Here is a 16324-nt window from a genome sequence, read left to right as displayed (position 1 = left end):
AAATATTTTATTATATATTTTCATGTTCAACACTGAAGAAATTACACTTTGATACAATGTAAAGTAGTCAGTGTACAGCTTGTATAACAGTGTAAATTTGCTGTCCCCTCAAAATAACAACACACAGCCATTAATGTCTAAACCACTGGCAACAAAAGTGAGTACACCCCTAAGTGAAAATGTCCAAATTGGGCCCAAAGTGTCAATATTTTGTGTGGCCACCATTATTTATCAGCACTGCCTTAACCGTCTTGGGCATGGAGTTCACCAGAGCTTCACAGGTTGCCACTGGAGTCCTCTTCCACTCCCCCATGATGACATCACAGAGCTGGTTGATGTTAGAGACCTTGCGTTCCTCCACCCTCCGTTTGTGGATGCCCCACACATGCTCAATAGGGTTTAGGTCTGGATACATGCTTGGCCAGTCCATCACCTTTACCCCCAGCTTCTATAGCAAGACAGTGATCGTCCTGGAGGTGTGTTTGGGGTTTGTTATGTTGGATTACTGCCCTGCGGCCCAGTCTCCGAATGGAGGGGATCATGCTCTGCTTCAGTATGTCACAGTACATGTTGGCATTCATGGTTCCCTCAATGAACTGTAGCTCCCCAGTGGCGGCAGCACTCATGCAGCCCCAGACCATGACACTCCCACCACCATGCTTGACTGTAGGCAAGACACACTTGTCTTTGTACTCCTCACCTGGTTGCTGCCACACACGCTTGACACCATCTGAACCAAATAAGTTTATCTTGGTCTCAGAAGACCACAGGACAGGATTCCAGTAATCCATGTCCTTAGTCTGCTTGTCTTCAGCAAACTGTTTGCGGGCTTTCTTGTGCATCATCTTCAGAAGAGGCTTCCTTCTGGGACGACAGCCATGCAGACCAATTTGATGCATTATGCAGCGTATGGTCTGAGCACTGACAGGCTGACACCCCACTCCTTCAACCTCTGCAGCAATGCTGGCAGCATTCATACGTCTATTTCACAAAGACAACCTCTGGATATGACGTGCACTCAACTCCTTTGGTCGACCATGGCGAGGCCTGTTCTGAGTGGAACCTGTCCTGTTAAACCGCTGTATGGTCTTGCCCACCGTGCTGCAGCTCAGTTTCAGGGTCTTGGCAATCTTCTTATAGCCTAGGCCATCTTTACGTAGAGCAACAATTATTTTTTTCAGATCCTCAGAGAGTTCTTTGCCATGAGGTGCCATGTTGAACTTCAAGTGACCGGTATGAGAGTGAGAGCGATAACACCAAATTTAAAGAGATTGTAAACACATAACTTTTTTTTTTTTTTTGCAACCTGAAAGAGAAACCCATAATGAGCTAGTATGCATCGCATACTAGCTCATTATGAAATACTTACCTTAGAACGAGCCCCGCTGTCCCACCCACTTACCTGTATGACGGGCGTCATGTCCAGTCGCCCGTCTTCTGGGATAGCGGCATCCGGCCATCTGATTGGCCGGAGCCGCGGTGACGTCACTCCACGGGGCTCTGAAGGAACGGCACCAGCGGCCGTTCCTTCAGAGCGCATGCGCCAGTGACGTCACTGGCTGCATGTAAGGTAAATATCTCCTAAACGGTACATGTTTAGGAGATATTTACTGTACCTATAGGTAAGCCTTATCATAGGCTTACCTATAGGTAAAAGTTGCAGAGGAGGGTTTACTTCCTCTTTAACACACCTGCTCCCCATTCACACCTGAGACCTTGCATGACACCGGGGAGGCAAATTGGCTAATTGGACTAAATTTGGACATTTTACTTAGGGGTGTGCTCACTTTTGTTGCCAGAGGTTTAGACATTAATGGCTGTGTGTTGAGTTATTTTGAGGGGACAGCAAATTTACACTGTTATACAAGCTGTACATGTTCTACTTAACATTGTAGCAAAGTGTCATTTCTTCAGTGTTGTCACATGAAAAGGTATAATAAAATATTTACAAAAATGTGAGGGGTGTACTCACTTTTGTGAGATACTGTATATATACAGTCAGGTCCATAAATATTGGGACATCTACACAATTCTAATCTTTTTGTCTCTATACCCCACCACAATGGATTTGAAATGAAACAAAAATGTGCTTTAACTGCAGACTTTCAGCTTTAATTTGAGGGTATTTACATCCAAATCAGGTGAACGGTGTAGGAATTACAACAGTTTGTATATGTGCCTCCCACTTTTTAAGGGACCAAAAGTAATGGGACAATTGGCTGCTCAGCTGTTCCATGGCCAGGTGTGTGTTATTCCCTCATTATCCCATTTACAAGGAGCAGATAAAAACTCCAGAGTTAATTTCAAGTGTGCTATTTGCATTCAGAATCTGTTGCTGTCAACTCTCACTATGAGATCCAAAGAGCTGTCACTATCAGTGAAGCAAGCCATCATTAGGCTGAAAAAACAAAACAAACCCATCAGAGAGAGAGCAAAAACATTAGGTGTGGCCAAATCAATGTTTGGAACATCCTTAAAAAGAAAGAACGCACCGGTGAGCTCAGCAACACCAAAAGACCCAGAAGACCACGGAAAACAACCGTGGTGGATGACCGAAGAATTCTTTCCCTGGTGAAGAAAACACCCTTCACAACAGTTGGCACGATCTCCAGAAGGTAGGTGTATGTGTGTCAAAGTCAACAATCAAGAGAAGACTTCACCAGAGTTAATGTAGAGGGTTCACCACAAGATGTAAACCATTGGTGAGCCTCAAAAACAGGAAGGCCAGATTAGAGTTTGCCAAACATCTAAAAAAGCCTTCACAGTTCTGGAACAACATCCTATGGACAGATGAGACCAAGATCAAATTGTACCAGAGTGATGGGAAGAGAAGAGTATGGAGAAGGAAAGGAACTGCTCATGATCCAAAGCATACCACCTCATCAGTGAAGCATGGTGGTGGTAGTGTCATGGCGTGGGCATGTATGGCTGTCAATGGAACTGGTTCTCTTGTATTTATTGATGATGTGACTGCTGAAAAAAGCAGCAGGATGAATTCTGAAGTGTTTCGGGCAATATTATCTGCTCATATTCAGCCAAATGCTTCAGAACTCGTTGGACGGCGCTTCACAGTGCAGATGGACAATGACCCGAAGCATACTGCGAAAGCAACCAAAGAGTTTTTTTAAGGGAAAGAAGTGGAATGTTATGCAATGGCCAAGTCAATCACCTGACCTGAATCCGATTGAGGATGCATTTCACTTGCTGAAGACAAAACTGAAGGGAAAATTCCCCAAGAACAAGCAGGAACTGAAGACAGTTGCAGTAGAGGCCTGGCAGAGCATCACCAGGGATGAAACCCAGCGTCTGGTGATGTCTATGCGTTCCAGACTTCAGGCTGTAATTGACTACAAAGGATTTGCAACCAAGTATTAAAAAGTGAAAGTTTGATTTATGATTGTTAATCTGTCCCATTACTTTTGGTCCCTTAAAAAGTGGGAGGCACATATACAAAATGTTGTAATTCATACACCGTTCACCTGATTTGGATGTAAATACCCTCAAATTAAAGCTGAAAGTCTGCAGTTAAAGCACATCTTGTTTGTTTTATTTCAAATCCATTGTGGTGGTGTATAGAGCCAAAAAGATTTGATTTGTGTCAATGTCCCAATATTTATGGACCTGATTGTATGTGGCAACTTTGAAGTTGGTTACCAGTGTTATGGCTGAAGTTATCAGCCATAATCCAGATTTTTTTTTACACTCTGCGATTCTTTTTCCTATAAAAGAAATCCAGGTGGCTGATTAGCCACTGGATCACTATTAGAAGCAGCACACAGTACAGGTGACAGCTTCCTAATCTGGACATGCCCCAGCTCATCCCTACAATCTCCGTACAATTAAACCTTACATCTACCAAGATCATATACTATGAAGACCTACCTACACCATCTTAACAGGAAAACCCTTTTGCCACATACTAGTTGGAAGATCTAAAGGAGATTGTACAATCAGCATCAGATCTGAATCCCCAACTGGTCCAAGACCAAGATGTCAAATCAGTGAGCTTAAAGATGGTTGTAAAGCCTCAAGGTTTTTCGCCAAAGGCTCCGTTTACACTATGGCGTGTCGGATCGCGGGCGGAATCGCCGTAAATCTATCTGCGATTCCGAATTGCTGCAATCTGTGGGAAGGCTTTGGCATCTTTGTCATTTTCAATAGCACTCAAACTGTGGCGTGATTGTCGTCCGACAAATTGCTGTAAAATCCCATAAACAGAATCGCGGGATGCTTGTTTTTTGGATGACAGTTGTCCCGCGATTCTGTTTGCGCGATTTTACCATGATTCCCTGGGGGACAATTGCTGCAAAAATCGCACCGCAATTTAAATGCCACTGAAAAAAAAACGGGGATAGCAAGGGCGTCCCACGATTTGCTGTTGTGGGCAGAATCGTGGTGATTCCGCCTGTGATTCAGAACGCCATAGTGTGATCGGAGCCTTAATGCATTCTATCTATGCATTAAGGTGAAAAACCAACTGTGCTGCAGATTCCCCCCCCTTCCTTTTTCTTACCTGAGCCCAATCAGATCCAGCGACGTGCATGAGCGCAGTGGCTCCAGCCGCTGTCTCTCCCCATTGGACAGATTGATAGCAGCAGGAGCCATTGGTTCCTGCTGCTGTCAATCAAATTCAGTGACACAGGGGCGGGGCCGAGTCCTGCTGTCTGTGTCAATGGATGCAGCAGCGGGACTCGGGAGCGAGCCCGCACGGGTGCCCCCATGGAAAGGGGCCTTCTGTGGGGGCACTTAATGATGTGGAGGAGCCTGGAGGGCCAGCAGGGCACCCCAGAAGAGGAGGATCTGAGCTGCTCTGTGCCAAACAATTGCACAGAGCAGGGAAGTATAAACAAAATTGAAGGTTTACAACCACTTTAGCCCTCATTCACACTGAACACGTTTTGAAATTGTGTGACTTCAAAGGCGCATTTCAGACTGACTTCGGGGGCGACTCGAAAGACATCTGTGCAGGTTCATACAGAGATGTCTATTGAAGCCCCCACTGAAGTTGCCAAAAGTAGTGCAGGAACCACTTTTGGAAATCAGTGCGACGCTGCAAAGTCCATGTTGCACCGATTGGAATGATCTGAACAGTACACATTGGAAATTATGGAGTAAGACTTGTCATGTGACTTTGCAGTCACAAGTCGCAGGACAAGTTGCACAAGTGTAAAAGAAGCTTTAACCTCCTGCCGTCCGCGCTACAGCCTATATACGGCTGCAGCGCGGACTCGAATTTTCGGGAGGCCGTTTTTAAACGGCCTCCCAGTGACACGCCCCCCGCGCGCTCCCGCGAGCGCGCATCGGGGGGAATCTGTGTCGGCCGTGTCCCTTGGACACAGCCGATCACAGATCGTGGTGAATGGCCAATCACAGCGGCCATTCACCACGTGATCAAGCCGTCCAATGAGAGATGATCTCATATGTAAACATATGAGATCATCTCTCATCGCCGGCGCTCCTTCCTCACACAGAGCCTGCGTGTGAGGAAGGAGGGAGAGCTGCACAGCGCCGGGGACACAGAAAAAAGTAATCAGGGCACCGATCACCAGTGCCCTGATTACCAGAGGTACACCAAACACACCTGCAATGCCCACAGTGCCCACCATCAGTGCCCCCCATCAGTGCACACAATCAGTGCCCATAGTGCTGCCAGTCAGTGCCCATCAGTGCCTGCTCATCTAGGCACTGATGAGCACTGACTGGCAGCACTATGGGCACTGAGTGTGGGCACTGATGGTGCTGCTCATCAGTGCTCATCAGTGCCGCCCATCAGTGCTCATCAGTGCCACCCGCCAGTGCCCATCAGTGCCGCCCGCCAGTGCCCATCAGTGCCGCCCGCCAGTGCCCATCAGTGCCGCCCGCCAGTGCCACCTCTCAGTGCCCGTCAGTGCCACCTCTCAGTGCCCAGCAGTGCCGCCTATCAGTGCTCATCAGTGCCGCCTATCAGTGCTCATCAGTGCGGCATATTAGTACCTCCTCATCAGTGCCACCTCATCAGTGCCCATAAGTGCCACCTCAGCAGTGCCCATAAGTACCACCTCATCAGTGCCCATCAGTGCAGCCTATCAGTGCCCATCAGTGCCGCCTCATCAGCGCACATCAGTGAAGGAGAAAAATTTATTTATTTTCAAAATTTACTCGCAAAAAATAAGAAAAACTTTTTTTTTTTTCAACATTTTCTGTCTTTTTTCTTTTTTTTTATAAAAAATAAAAAACCCAGAGATGATTAAATGCCACCAAAAGAAAGCTCTGTTTGTGTGAAAAAAATGATAAAAATTTTATATGGGTACAGTGTAGCATGACCGCGCAATTGTCATTCAAAGCGTGCGAGCACTGAAAGCTAAAAATTGGTCTGGATGGGAAGGGTGTTTAAGTGCACAGAAGGCAAGTAGTTAAAGAAACCCACAATCTGTTTGCAAAACACAGCGTGATTTACAGAATCTGGTCACCCGGGATCACGCACTCAAGCACCCCAGAGAAACTGTATGTAACTTGCACAGGAATGTACTGCGATTTCTGTGCCAATTACATGGAGTGTCCCGCACCACATCAGTGTGAACCCGGCCTGAATACACCAATCAATCAACGTACAGATCGCCTTTGGGACCCACCTAATGATGGCCATACACGTATAAATTTTCGTTCAGGAATTTTCGTTTGACTTTCTAATCGCTAGTGGGGTTCAAATCGATGTCAGTTTTCAACTGCAGTGACGGAAATATTCCAAGGGGTGGGAAAGAAAACTTTTCTCGATCTAAGGAATTTTCGGGCAGTGTACAGTATCTCACAAAAGTGAGTACACCCCTCACATTTTTGTAAATATTTTATTATATCTTTTGATGTGACAACACTGAAGAAATAACACTTTGCTACAATGTAAAGTAGTGAGTGTACAGCTTGTATAACAGTGTAACTTTACTGTCACCTCAAAATAACTCAACACACAGCAATTAATGTCTAAACCACTGGCAACAAAAGTGAGTACACCCCTAAATGAAAATGTATACATTGGACCCAATAAGTCATTTTCCCTTCCTGGTGTCATGTGACTCGTTAGTGTTACAAGGTCTCAGGTGTGAATGGGGAGCAGGTGTGTTAAATCTGGTTTTATGGCTCTCACTCTCTCATATTGGTCACTGGAGGTTCAACATGGCACCTCATGGCAAAGACCTCTCTGAGGATCTGAAATAAGAATTGTTGCTCTACATAAAGATGACCTAGGCTGTAAGAAGATTGCCAAGACCCTGAAACTGAGCTGCAGCACAGTGGCCAAGACCATACAGCGGTTTAACTGGCCAGGTTCTACTCAGAACAGGCCTTGCAATGGTCGACCAAAGAAGTTGAGTGCACATGCTCAGCGTCATATCCAGAGGTTGTCTTTGGGAAATATACTTATGATGAGTGTTGCCAGCATTGCTGTAGAGGTTGAAGGGGTGGGGGGTCAGCCTGTCAGTGCTCAGACCATACGCCGCATAATGCATCAAATTCGTCTGCATGGCTGTCATCCCAGAAGGAAGCCTCTTCTAAAGATGATGCACAAGAAGGCCCACAAACAGTTTGCTGAAGACAAGCAGACTAAGGACATGGATTACTGGAACCATGTTCTGTGGTCTGATGAGGGCAAGATAAACTTAATTGGTTCAGATGGTGTCAAGTGTGTGTGGCAGAAACCAGGTGAGGAATACAAAGACAAGTGTGTCTTGCCTACAGTCAAGCATGGTGGTGGGAGTGTCATGGTCTGGGGCTGCATGAGTGCTGCCGGCACTGGGGAGCTACAGTTCATTGAGGGAACCACGAATGCCAACATGTACTGTGACATACTGAAGCAGAGCATGACCTCCTCCCTTCAGAGACTGAGCTGCAGGGCAATATTCCAACATGATAATGACCCCAAACACACCTACAAGATGGCCACTGCCTTGCTAAAGAAGCTGAGGGTAAAGGTGATGGACTGGCCAAGCATGTCTCCAGACTAGGGCTGCAACGACTAGTCGACGTAGTAGACTACAAAAAATCGTCGACGTGCGTGAAAGGCGTCGACGCGTCAACACGTGACGTCACACGCCCCCTGGCCGGCCACAGCGCCGCACAGCTCGCCAGATCAGAGCGATACCTGTAGGTAGACGGGCGGGGAGGCCCTGGAAGCCCCAGCTGTCACAATAGAGTCGGCCGCATCCTCCGGGAGATCGCAGCTCTCAAACCACAGCGGCACAGCCAATGATGTCACGGCCAAAACCCGCAGCCCGCCCCTTCCGCAGCCACAGGCCAATGAGAGCTGCCGGACATCAGCATGAAGCGGCCATTCACAGAACTGAACCGCAGATATCCTACCAGCCCCGCCCACTAGTGGAGATGGCAACACAACACCCACCGCCCGGACACACCCACCTAACAAAAGCAGCACATGACCCCATCCACTCATCACTGCAGAGATCTGGAAGCTGACCATTTCCCATGGCAACGCCAGTCATTGTTCCACTACAATTTTCAAGGCAGCATGTTGACATTGGAGCAGATGTAACAATCACCTGGGCCATGCATCCTCCAAAAAGCTGACTACATACCATACAACCTGACTGTAGTGTACAACCGCACTGTAACGAGCTTGAAGGAGGTTGTACAATCTACTAACTATGTAGAGCAAGTACCTGTCTTGAATTGGATACAAGAGTGATTGGGTAAATTAAAAAAAAAAAGTATGGTTTTTTTTTTTTTTTTTTTAGATAAAAAAAAAAAAAAAATCGTACTGCCCCAGATGGCTGCAGCACTGATCCAAGCTGCATCTGTTGTCTGCCACCTGAAAGACCGAAATAAGCTTAACAGAGTTGTAAACCCTCTTTATATAAAAAACAACAAAACGTGATTATACTTACCTGCTCTGTGCAAAATGATTGCAGAGCAGCCCCGATCCTCTTCTGGGATGCACTGCTGACACTCCGGGGCCCTCCTCAGGTGCCCCCACAGAAAGCCTTCCATGGGGGTACCCGTGCAGGCTTGTTCCCGAGATCCCCTGCTGCATCCAATGACAGACAGCGGTACTTTGGTCCGCCCCCCACATCACTGGATTAACACTGGATCAATGGCTCCTGCTGCTATCAATCTGTCCAATGAGTAGAGAGAGCAGCTAGAGCCCCTGCGCTCATGCACATTGCTGGATCGGACTCGTGAGAAAATGGGGGAACCTGCAGCATAGAAGGTTTTTCACCTTAAGGCATTAACACCACTTTATGACCATGTGAAGGAGGCCTGAAAGCAAAGCAACAAGCTAGAATACCTTATTTCTTGCTCTAGAAGCTCCCCTGCAACTGTGTGCAGGGTCCCCCAAAGCCTCTAAGGCCCCTTTCACACGGGCAACCTCTGATCTGCGTTTCAACAAGGGATCCGCTTGTGAAATCCCTTGCTGATCAGAAAATAAAGAGGTCTCTGTATTAATTACAGGATTAATTAGCTAATCAAAAAAAACACTCAATTAAGCAAAAAAAATAAAATAAAAATAATCGTTAGATTAGTCGACAGACAAATTAATCGTTAGTTGCAGCCCTACTCCAGACCTAAACCCTGTTGAGCATCTGTGGGGCCTCCTCAAACAGAAGGTGGAGGAGTGAAAGGTCCCTAACATCCACCAGCTCTGTGATGTCATCATGGAGGAGTGGAAGAGGACTCCAGTGGCAACCTGTGAAGCTCTGGTGAACTCCATGCCCAAGACGGTTAAGGCAGTGCTGGAAAATAATGGTGGCCACACAAAATATTGACACTTTGGGCCCAATTTGAACATTTTCACTTAGGGGTGTACTCACTTTTGTTGCCAACGTTTTAGACATTAATGGCTGTGTGTTGAGTTATTTTGAGGGGACAGCAAATTTACACTGTTATTGCCGATTCACACTGTTTCCCGACTTGTCAGGCAACCTGGTCGTCTGACAAGTAGCAGTCCATGCTGTGCAATAGAAACCATTCTAATAGGAGTGACTCAAGTTGCTCCGATTTAGAAAAAGGTTCCTGCGCCTTTTTTTTTGGAAAGTCGGAGCGACTTGCATTGACTTCCATTATGTGAAGTCGTTGCAAGCCGCGCCGAAGTCGCGGTGCACGGGAGACGGCATTAGTCGCCCGAAGTCGGGTCAGATCAGTGTGAACCGACACTTATAGAATCTGTACACTCACTACTTTACATTGTAGCAAAGTGTCATTTCTTCATTGTTGTCACATCAAAAGATATAATAAAATATTTACAACAATGTGAGGGGTGTACTCACTTTTGTGAGATACTGTATATGGTTATCGTTAAGAAATTACATTCATTTTGAAATTGAATGTTAACAGTAAAAGACATTTTTTTGAACAACATTTGTCCATTCATCAAATTTTCAAAGAATTTTCATTCCACGAATCTTCTCACCCATAAATTGATACGTGTATGGCCAGCATAAGCAGTGACAGTAGTTGGTCTCAGGGTTACCATACACATTACGAGCTGAGCATACAATCAACTTTCAATTTCCTAAAACTATGTAATATGAGCACCTCCCTAGTTGACGTGAAAGAAGATTGTACAATCAGATGGTATAGTGTATGGGCAGATCGCTCAGTGTATGGGCAGATCGCTCAGTGTATGGGCAGATCGCTCAGTGTATGGGCAGATCGCTCAGTGTATGGGCAGATCGCTCAGTGTATGGGCAGATCGCTCAGTGTTTGGGCAGATCGCTCAGTGTTTGGGCAGATCGCTCAGTGTTTGGGCAGATCGCTCAGTGTTTGGGCAGATCGCTCAGTGTTTGGGCAGATCGCTCAGTGTATGGGCAGATCGCTCAGTGTTTGGGCAGATCGCTCAGTGTTTGGGCAGATCGCTCAGTGTTTGGGCAGATCGCTCAGTGTTTGGGCAGATCGCTCAGTGTTTGGGCAGATCGCTCAGTGTTTGGGCAGATCGCTCAGTGTATGGGCAGATCGCTCAGTGTATGGGCAGATCGCTCAGTGTATGGGCAGATCGCTCAGTGTATGGGCAGATCGCTCAGTGTATGGGCAGATCGCTCAGTGTATGGGCAGATCGCTCAGTGTATGGGCAGATCGCTCAGTGTATGGGCAGATCGCTCAGTGTATGGGCAGATCGTTCAGTGTATGGGCAGATCGTTCAGTGTATGGGCAGATCGCTCAGTGTATGGGCAGATCGCTCAGTGTTTGGGCAGATCGCTCAGTGTATGGGCAGATCGCTCAGTGTATGGGCAGATCGCTCAGTGTATGGGCAGATCGTTCAGTGTATGGGCAGATCGCTCAGTGTATGGGCAGATCGCTCAGTGTATGGGCAGATCGCTCAGTGTTTGGGCAGATCGCTCAGTGTTTGGGCAGATCGCTCAGTGTATGGGCAGATCGCTCAGTGTATGGGCAGATCGCTCAGTGTTTGGGCAGATCGCTCAGTGTATGGGCAGATCGTATAGTGTATGGGCAGATCGCTCAGTGTATGGGCAGATCGCTCAGTGTATGGGCAGATCGCTCAGTGTATGGGCAGATCGCTCAGTGTATGGGCAGAAGGTATAGTGTATGGGCAGATCGCTCAGTGTATGGGCAGAAGTTATAGTGTATGGGCAGATCGCTCAGTGTATGGGCAGATCGCTCAGTGTATGGGCAGATCGCTCAGTGTATGGGCAGATCGCTCAGTGTATGGGCAGATCGCTCAGTGTATGGGCAGATCGCTCAGTGTATGGGCAGAAGGTATAGTGTATGGGCAGATCGCTCAGTGTATGGGCAGATCGCTCAGTGTATGGGCAGATCGCTCAGTGTATGGGCAGATCGCTCAGTGTATGGGCAGATCGCTCAGTGTATGGGCAGATCGCTCAGTGTTTGGGCAGATCGCTCAGTGTATGGGCAGATCGTATAGTGTATGGGCAGATCGCTCAGTGTATGGGCAGATCGCTCAGTGTATGGGCAGATCGCTCAGTGTATGGGCAGATCGCTCAGTGTATGGGCAGATCGCTCAGTGTATGGGCAGAAGGTATAGTGTATGGGCAGATCGCTCAGTGTATGGGCAGATCGCTCAGTGTATGGGCAGATCGCTCAGTGTATGGGCAGATCGCTCAGTGTATGGGCAGAAGGTATAGTGTATGGGCAGATCGCTCAGTGTATGGGCAGATCGCTCAGTGTATGGGCAGATCGCTCAGTGTATGGGCAGATCGCTCAGTGTATGGGCAGATCGCTCAGTGTATGGGCAGATCGTTCAGTGTATGGGCAGATCGTTCAGTGTATGGGCAGATCGTTCAGTGTATGGGCAGATCGTTCAGTGTATGGGCAGATCGTTCAGTGTATGGGCAGATCGTTCAGTGTATGGGCAGATCGTTCAGTGTATGGGCAGATCGCTCAGTGTATGGGCAGATCGCTCAGTGTATGGGCAGATCGTTCAGTGTATGGGCAGATCGTTCAGTGTATGGGCAGATCGCTCAGTGTATGGGCAGATCGCTCAGTGTATGGGCAGATCGCTCAGTGTATGGGCAGATCGCTCAGTGTATGGGCAGATCGCTCAGTGTTTGGGCAGATCGCTCAGTGTATGGGCAGATCGCTCAGTGTATGGGCAGATCGTATAGTGTATGGGCAGATCGCTCAGTGTATGGGCAGATCGTATAGTGTATGGGCAGATCGCTCAGTGTATGGGCAGAAGGTATAGTGTATGGGCAGAAGGTATAGTGTATGGGCAGATCGCTCAGTGTATGGGCAGATCGCTCAGTGTATGGGCAGAAGTTATAGTGTATGGGCAGATCGCTCAGTGTATGGGCAGATCGCTCAGTGTATGGGCAGAAGGTATAGTGTATGGGCAGATCGCTCAGTGTATGGGCAGATCGCTCAGTGTATGGGCAGAAGGTATAGTGTATGGGCAGATCGCTCAGTGTATGGGCAGATCGCTCAGTGTATGGGCAGATCGTTCAGTGTATGGGCAGATCGTTCAGTGTATGGGCAGATCGTTCAGTGTATGGGCAGATCGTTCAGTGTATGGGCAGATCGTTCAGTGTATGGGCAGATCGTTCAGTGTATGGGCAGATCGTTCAGTGTATGGGCAGATCGTTCAGTGTATGGGCAGATCGCTCAGTGTATGGGCAGATCGCTCAGTGTATGGGCAGATCGTATAGTGTATGGGCAGATCGTATAGTGTATGGGCAGATCGCTCAGTGTATGGGCAGAAGGTATAGTGTATGGGCAGATCGCTCAGTGTATGGGCAGATCGCTCAGTGTATGGGCAGATCGCTCAGTGTATGGGCAGATCGCTCAGTGTATGGGCAGATCGCTCAGTGTATAGTCAGATGGTATAGTGTATGGGCAGATCGCTCAGTGTATAGTCAGATGGTATAGTGTATGGGCAGATCGCTCAGTGTATAGTCAGATGGTATAGTGTATGGGCAGATCGCTCAGTGTATGGGCAGATCGCTCAGTGTAAGGGCAGATCGCTCAGTGTATGGGCAGAAGTTATAGTGTATGGGCAGATCGCTCAGTGTATGGGCAGATCGCTCAGTGTATGGGCAGATCGCTCAGTGTATGGGCAGATCGCTCAGTGTATAGTCAGATGGTATAGTGTATGGGCAGATCGCTCAGTGTATAGTCAGATGGTATAGTGTATGGGCAGATCGCTCAGTGTATAGTCAGATGGTATAGTGTATGGGCAGATCGCTCAGTGTATGGGCAGATCGCTCAGTGTAAGGGCAGATCGCTCAGTGTAAGGGCAGATCGCTCAGTGTAAGGGCAGATCGCTCAGTGTTTGGGCAGATCGTATAGTGTATGGGCAGATCGTATAGTGTATAGCAGTGACAGGTACCTTGCCATCCTTATCGAAGGGCAGATCCAGCTCCCCATGATCTCCGGATCCCTCGGCTCCTTCCCCCTGCTCGGGGATCGGCGGTCGGTAATCGGGGAAGGGGTTAACGAAGGATCGTTCTTCCATCTCCGCCTCCCCCCCGAACTGCAGCCTGAGTCTCTTAGACATGCCTTCTCCCATCTCCTACAGAGAGCCGGCGGGGACAAAACACACAACTCCCGCAACGCCAATGTCTGCTCTGTGCTCACTTCAGCGACTCCCCCTAGTGTCCGTCACCGGGATCTACCACTGATCACACCATCAGCCATCCAACCTACTCCTGTGTGCATCAATGGTCAGTGTCAATCAGGATGACATTGTGCAGTGCTGGTGACAGCAATCCAACCTGATCATTCACATTTCACAGCACTACATAGAAATAGGAATTATTTCAGAGTAAAAAAAAAAAACAATAAAAAACAACAACCTGCAGGCACAACTAATACAGATTGTTTTTAAGAATTCCACTTTTTTCAGATCAATTTAAAGGTCATAAGGCAATAAAAGGAACGGCGTAATGGCATTCAGTGGCTTGGCAGGGCTTGTAGACGATGTGCCAATAACAGATTGTCTTTATTCCTACAGGCGCTGGGCAGGATTCCTGGCACATGAAGGCAGGATGGAATTGTGGTGACAAAGCAGAATCTCACTCAGCAGACATCACACACTATGCTCCCACCGACGCTAAATTCTCCTCCATAGCCCTAAGTGCAATTCATCTGGGAAACAGCCAAGCACGCCCCTTTTGGGGTCGTTGAACTCCAATCCGGCGGTGACAGAGAGAGACAAATGTCCCCGGGAGGTTTGATCAGTTCAATCGGTCCGCCTAGTTCACCTTTCCATCACGGAAAACCAATTCCGGATCCGAAATCCTTCTGCAGAATCCATCCGTCATCTGAACAGACAAACAGAATAGGTGGAAGTAGTATACGATGTATATATGGTGTACCAATCTTCTTTCCGGAGATCGCTGGATACTTCTCACTGTTGCATCGCAGGCTTGTATTCAGATTGCTATCCCTAAAGCTTCCAGCAAAAGAATAGGAAGGAGAAAATGCCTACTTCAGTGTCGTTCAACCTCCATTTAGTACGCTTTACACCGTCAGATCAGCAGCTGCTCCGTCCTGCTCATTCATTCATTCACCTTGCCGTTGTAAGAGAAAAAAAAAAAAGCGAGCCCTGCGGATATGTAAAATAGGATGCATAAACTTTACACACATACAAAATAGCTGGGAAAATCAAAGAAGAATCCAGCCACAGCTTTTTGTCTTTTAGCGGCTGTGTTGAATTTGTGTTCCCTCGCTGTGATCCACAGATGAATAAATGGGTAGAGACAGACTCATGGGAGGGAGGGCAGCAGCCACACACACACTGCTTCCCATTGTCATACACAGCGCCTGTCACCAGACTGTCACAGAATCACCCGCAGCCAGTGTACGAGGAGCACAACAGTCACGCCACAGCAGATGTTGCCTTTGTAATAATCCTAATTCGCTCTACTGCTTTCTTATTTTTACCTTTCCAGATAATAGCTGGCTTGTGCTGTTAGTATTCAATTGAGGGAATTAGCTCCAGTGCTTTTGGAGCACATGACTCTGGCTCTAAGGGCAGTGCAGCAAAAGGTGCAGATGGCTACAGCATCCGCAAATCCATTGGGATGTGACAATAGAGCCAGAGCTGTGTCACTGGACAGCCAGAACACATTTCTTTTTTGGTGAATAAACAGAAATAAAATATTTTACAAGGGTATCCATGTACCCAGTGGCGTAGCGTGGGTTGTCAGCACCCGGGGCAAGGCAAGTAATTTGCGCCCCCTAACCCGACTTTGAGGTCACAAAAGTGTGAAAGGGGCCTTCAGTAATCAAGGTATAGTGTGCCCCCTTTCAATGCAGAGTGACCAGCGTGCCCCCTTTCAATGCAGAGTGACCAGCGTGCCCCCTTTCAATGCAGAGAGACCAGCGTGCCCCCTTTCCATGCAGAGAGACCAGCGTGCCCCCCTTCAATGCAGAGAGACCAGCGTGCCCCCTTTCCATGCAGAGAGACCAGCGTGCCCCCCTTCAATGCAGAGAGATCATCGTGCCCCCTTTCAATGCAGAATGACCAGCTTGCCCCCTTTTAATGCAGAATGACCAGCGTGCCCCCTTTCAATGCAGAGAGACCAGCGTGCCCCCTTTCAATGCAGAATGACCAGCGTGCCCCCTTTCAATGCAGAATGACCAGCGTGAGATGGCATAGGCGAGGCTTGGCTTGCAACGCCCCCCCCCACCCTACACCAATGGACAGGTGAGGAACAGTCCAGCCCTGCCCCGACCTGCCATTTTCAGCCATAGGGCGGCCGCGCTGGACTTATCCCAGCCTAAAGATAGAGGCAGCTGCAGACAGTGTGTGTGTCAGAGTCAGACAGACAGAGTGACACTGCGAATGCGCCCCCCCCAGATGTTGCGCCCGGTGCGGCCGACCCCACCTGCACCCCCCACGCTACGCCACTGCATGTACCAG

General features: G+C 48.0%; 1 protein-coding gene across 1 annotated transcript in view; it reads right to left on the bottom strand.

Moving 5' to 3' along the window:
- Positions 1-15154, bottom strand: part of LANCL2 (LanC like glutathione S-transferase 2) — a 100573-nt gene extending 85419 nt beyond the window's left edge. The window contains exon 1 of the mRNA XM_082259852.1: positions 13787-15154. Within this exon, the coding sequence (XP_082115978.1) occupies positions 13787-13966 (180 nt within the window). The 5' untranslated portion in view covers positions 13967-15154. The remainder of the gene's footprint in view (positions 1-13786) is intronic.
- Between the last annotated feature and the right edge of the window lie 1170 nt (positions 15155-16324).

The sequence above is a fragment of the Pelophylax lessonae genome (genome assembly GCF_965119305.1).
Source record: "Pelophylax lessonae genome assembly, chromosome: 5".
Taxonomy (NCBI): Eukaryota; Metazoa; Chordata; class Amphibia; order Anura; family Ranidae; genus Pelophylax; species Pelophylax lessonae.
The sequence above is the reverse complement of the archived record's forward strand: the minus strand, read 5'-3'. Positions and strand labels throughout refer to the sequence as shown.